The sequence below is a fragment of the Syngnathoides biaculeatus genome, chromosome 2, assembly GCF_019802595.1.
Source record: "Syngnathoides biaculeatus isolate LvHL_M chromosome 2, ASM1980259v1, whole genome shotgun sequence".
Classification (NCBI taxonomy): Eukaryota; Metazoa; Chordata; class Actinopteri; order Syngnathiformes; family Syngnathidae; genus Syngnathoides; species Syngnathoides biaculeatus.
In genome coordinates, this window is record NC_084641.1 from 16,926,039 (window position 1) to 16,931,257 (window position 5,219).

Consider the following 5,219-nt stretch of genomic DNA (forward strand, 5'->3'; position numbering starts at 1 on the left):
TGAAAGAAGCAAAAGAAATAATTTATTATAGTTTTCTTCAGTAATTCTGCATAAAAGACATACGGACAAATTTGTTAGTTAATCTGAGTGGAACAAACGAAAATGAGGACACTTAAAAAGAAAAAAAAAAAAGCAATGACAGAGGTTTCCACATAAGTTGTTTCTGTGAGGCAAATTCTCCAGGTTTTGGACAGGAAGTCTCATCCATTGAATCACAGAACCAGTCCACACATAATAATAATAAAAATATGACATCAAACCAGCAGTTTTAAAGCTCATTCTTTGTCAGGTAGGAACCAGCGCCACTTTGCTTTCCGATAGGCCCTCGATGATTTCCCCCGACATGAAAGATTCCTGAAAGAGAAAATGTCAAAGGTCATTGGGAGTGCTAAGGCAACCTTCAGTAAAAAACAAAAATACATATTCATTGAACCCTAGCCTCCTCACAAACTCACCTCACGGTATAGTTTGTGCTTTCCGCAATGTGCTAAAATGTAATTCGATGGCACAGTCATTTCCGGCCTATCAGCTGCGACCTTTTTCACACGCTTTCAATCTGCGGTTTATGCGGTGATGCGGCTAATTTGTGCATTTTTTTCTTCTAATGGCCGCAAGGGAGCACTCGAGCATAAAAGGTAAGCGTGAGATCGGTGGAATATATGTGCCGAGGAAGTGACTTTTACCGGTACAGCCATCTTAGTGCTGCGCAAGCGTGTTACTGCTGTGTCTGATTTTTAACGGTATTTTTTTTTTTTTTTTTTTTAAACATGCCCTGTTAGTGCGGCGCTAGCATTAAACTCTCTGCATGCTGTCTTTCTTTGTAAATATCTCGTGTTTCAATGTGGGCACTTGCGGCTTTTACACGGCTGCGGCCTATGTACCGTATGTTCCAAATGGTATTTCCTTTACAAATGTACTGGGTGAGGCTTATAACCAGGTGCGCTCTGTAGGCCGGGAATTACGGTATATGAATGTGCATCCTAATTAGTGTCACGGAAGTATTGCTGACGTCGTACATCTCAATGGAGAGACTAAGGGCTCATCTCATTTCAATATTGGGAACTTGCTCCTCTATTTCAAGACAAGCTCCCCCCACCAGATGGTCCATCAACGCGTGAGGAGACTGACAGAGGAGCGAGCGAGGTGGAAGGGGGTTGGGACGTGTCGGGGAAAATCAGATCATCGTTCCTCGATGATGTCGATTTTAAAAAATGACGTCAACTCATTAACTTGCGTCACAAAAGAACAGTCTTTGTAAATTAATTATTATGACCACAACAAAAGCCCAATGTATTTTTTTATTTAAACTCAAATACAATTAACACTGTTACCCCGCAAAACTTCGCAGGTGCAAAATTTTAAATCTGAGAGTTTAGATCCAGCCCAATGTGATACCGCAGAGTCTTCTTTTTCTTTTCCTTTCGGCTTGTCCCGTTAGGGGTCGCCACAGCGTGTCATCTTTTTCCATTATTAGCCAATCTCGTGCATCTTCCTCTCTCACACCCACTGTCCTCATGTCCTCCCTCACAACATCCATCAACCTTCTCTTTGGTCTTCCTCTCGCTCTTTTGCCTGGCAGCGCCATCCTCAGCATCCTTTTACCAACGTACCCACTCTCTCGCCTTTGAACATGTCCAAACCATCGAAGTCTGCTCTCTCGAATCTTGTCTCCCAAACATCCAACTTTGGCTGTCCCTCTCATGAGCTCATTTCTAATCCTATCCAACCCTCAACATCTTCATTTCTGCCACCTCCAGGTCTGCTTCCTGTTGTCTTTTCACTGCCACCGTCCCTAATCCGTATACCCCAGAGTACTACTCAGAAATTATATTTCTGTGTGGATATGAAGAATGGTTCCCGATGCCAGCGTTCAAATACGAAACACCCAATCACTTGAGAGACGGCAACTCCCTTTGGAAATAAACATCACATCTACACGAAAAATCAACCTTTTTTTAAGCTCAAAATGGCAAACGTGGGGGCTTCAATTACTCGTAGGGAGTACCTCCCAGCTGTCAATCACCTTGTCATAGATGACTCTGACAATGAGCGAGCAGCTCGGGCACGTGGCCACGTCCTCCCCATTTTCCAGCTCCTCCTATGAAAAAAAATATGACGACATTCAGGAACAAATAGTGTTGGCGGGAGTTGTACATTTTCAAAAGTGAAAATATTCATGTGAATAAAACGGGAATTCACCAAACTAAAAGTTATTTCGTCATAGGGAAGTAAAATACAGTTCGGGAAAATACTTGCAGGGATAACTATCGCCACGGTTAGGTTTCGATTTTATATTAGTTAACTGAGGATAAGCAGTTCAGAAAATAGATGGATGGACAGTTTTTTTATTATGTTTTGAATTTTCCTTTTCAAATTCAGTGAGTTTTAATTCGTTTCCAAAGCGGTTTTGGTAGTTCTTATTAGTTTGGTGTTTTATTTTAATTCTTTAGTTTTTACAAGTGTCAGTATTAATTTGTTTTTTTTTTTTAATTTGTGATGTGTCAAGTGTGATAGAAAAGATCAGAATTAATATTAAATAATTATACATGTACATGTTTTTTTTAATTAATTTACGAAAGGATTAAAGACCATCCACAAAACAAATACAGATAATTGATAATATGAAGTACAATAAACGCAAAGCATAATACTGCTTCTAGGTTTAGGATGTTTTTGTTCTTCTAAACAACATTTAACAATCTAGAAAATATTCTACAACACAAAAGTTATTATTGGAACTAATATCCGCGGAAGTAAACCAAACTTTACACGCACTTCAAGACGTTTTAACAAATGATGTAATATAATCCTAATTAAAAACACTTCCATGTCTTGTGTCCATCCATGGTGACTTACTTTGCTTATGGCGAATTTGTCTCCGCAGGGGCACGGAAAGTAATATGTTTCAGTGTCTTCGTCGTATTCAAAGTCTTCGATCTCAACTTCGTCATGAAAAACAGACATTTTCACATATAAATCCAATTAGAAATGACGAGTGAAAAAGCAGGCGCACATTTTCTGAAACACTCGGTCGCCGCGTTGTGACGTCCTTTTATTGTCACTGCGATATGACGTAAATCAAGCATCCAATCTTGAGCTGGTTCGCCTGTTCCTGGGATACGTCAATATGCCCGCCATCTTGAATGTGTAAGAGCCGTGTCACCCATAAACACACACACGTATATACATACATGGGATACACTAAAAACAACGTATGTAACTTTAAATATCTTTTTCTATATATGTTCTTTTTTATTTCCGTGATGACTATCTATCTATCTATCTATCTATCTATCTATCTATCTATCTATCTATCTATCTATCTATCTATCTATCTATCTATCTATCTATCTATCTATCTATCTATCTATCTATCTATCTATCTATCTATCTATCTATCTATCTATCTATCTATCTATCTTCTAAGAAAAAGCTTACACACCGAAATGAGGGAGAAAAAGATGTTTGTCGCTAGAGGGAGACAAAGTCTAAATTGATAACGCCGCTCGCGTGGCTTGTCAGTCAAGCCCTGAGTACCCCACAGCTTCAAATAAGGCCGGCGTCAGCCCGATACCGATACGTGGTACTTTATCGGTACTCACCCTCCCGAGTTTACCGTCGAAACGGCCCACCAAAGTAAACCACAGCGACAGTGTGGGCCGCACCAAAAATGAGTTTGCCACCACACTGTAAAAAATAAATAAAATCAGAATCCAGAGGGGTTGCGTCAGGGAGGGCATCCGGCGTAAAACTGTGCCAAACAAATATGCGTTCATCTAAGACGACACACTGTGGTGACCCCTAACGGGACAAGCCGAAAGGAAAAGAAGAAAGAAGAAGAATACAATGATTTACAAATCATACAACACACACAAAAAAAAGAGATTTCATTTTTGAATCAGAATGAATGATTACAAATATTCTCAGATTTTAAATTTGATGTCTACACCAGAGCGGCATGGTGGAGCAGCTGGTAAAGCGTTGGCCTCACAGTTCTGACGACCCGGTTCAATCCCGGCCCTCCCTGTGTGAAGTTTGCATGTACTCCCCCGTGCCAGCGTGGTTTTTCTCCGGGGACTCTGGTTTCCTCCCACATCCCCAAAACCTGCAACATTAATTGGACCCTCTAAATTGCCCCTAGGTGTGATTATGAGTGCGGCTGTTTGTCTCCCTGGGCCCTGTGATTGGCTGCCAACCAGTTCGGGGTGTACCTGCCTCCTGCCTGATGACAACTGGGATAGGCTCCAGCACTCCCCACGACCCTTGTGAGGATCAGGGGCTAAGAAAATGGATGGATGGATGGATGGATGGATGTCTACAGCATGTTAAAAATGTTTTGACAGGGTTATTAAAGACTGGGAAAGTTGAGGACTGCTGGGAGGTGCACCTGTCTGGAACATTCCAGAGGTAAACAGGTTAATATCATAATATCATTATTGGCAAGAAAAGGAGGAACCCGAAAGACTCATCAGCAAGGATGGTCAAAGGTTCACCAATTTGTGAACACATTTCTGAGCAAGTAGTCCAAAAGTTTAAGAAGAACAATCGTAAATGTGTAATTGCAAAGAATAGAGTGATTTCATCATCTGTGATCCAAAATATTGCCCAAACATTCAGAGATTCTGGAGAAATCTCCCCACGTGGGCGGCAAGGCCGGAAACCAACACTAAATGCCTGTGACTGCAATAAAACCAGCTGCCATTATTGTGTAAAGGATCACAAGATCAAAACATCACAAGCAGTTTGCACCTGCAATAGCAAGTAAAACTCTATAATGCAAAGCCAAAATCATATCAACAACTTTCCCGAACGGAAAGTGGTAAAGTGCGCTGCGGTTTGACGTGTTCACATGTCAAATAGTTTTTGAAAGTGGTGGATTTCGAACCCTGAACATCCTGAATCGCTATCAGCGCAAAGTTCTGTGATGGTTCGCCAGAATTCAGGCGCCTGGGTCCGATGTTCCTTCCGTGGACACAACATTTGCCATTTTTAAATTTGTGGGTTTCGGGTAAGATTTTTAGGTTAAAAGACTGACATTTTATGTTTTAAATTCTGTCAAATCTAACTCAAATGAGACCAGAACACGTGTGTCGTTTCGTAAGGGTTAAAGGAAGGAGGTCTGGGGCGTGCGTGTGATTTGGCTGGGTTTTATTTGAAAGGAGGGGGGGGGGGGGGTGACGGGCAGGGGTGACTGTCAACTTTCGACCGGGTGAGTGAGT

General features: G+C 41.3%; 1 protein-coding gene across 1 annotated transcript; it reads right to left on the reverse strand.

Annotated features, from left to right (window-relative positions):
• On the reverse strand, positions 1 to 3,050 carry dph3 (diphthamide biosynthesis 3). Its single transcript, XM_061837541.1, has 3 exons — positions 2,857 to 3,050; positions 2,024 to 2,098; positions 1 to 354 (listed from the first exon to the last, which is right to left on the reverse strand). Exons 1-3 carry the CDS (start codon positions 2,962 to 2,964, stop codon positions 286 to 288), a joined length of 252 nt encoding a protein of 83 aa, XP_061693525.1. The 5' UTR covers positions 2,965 to 3,050; the 3' UTR covers positions 1 to 285.
• Between the last annotated feature and the right edge of the window lie 2,169 nt (positions 3,051 to 5,219).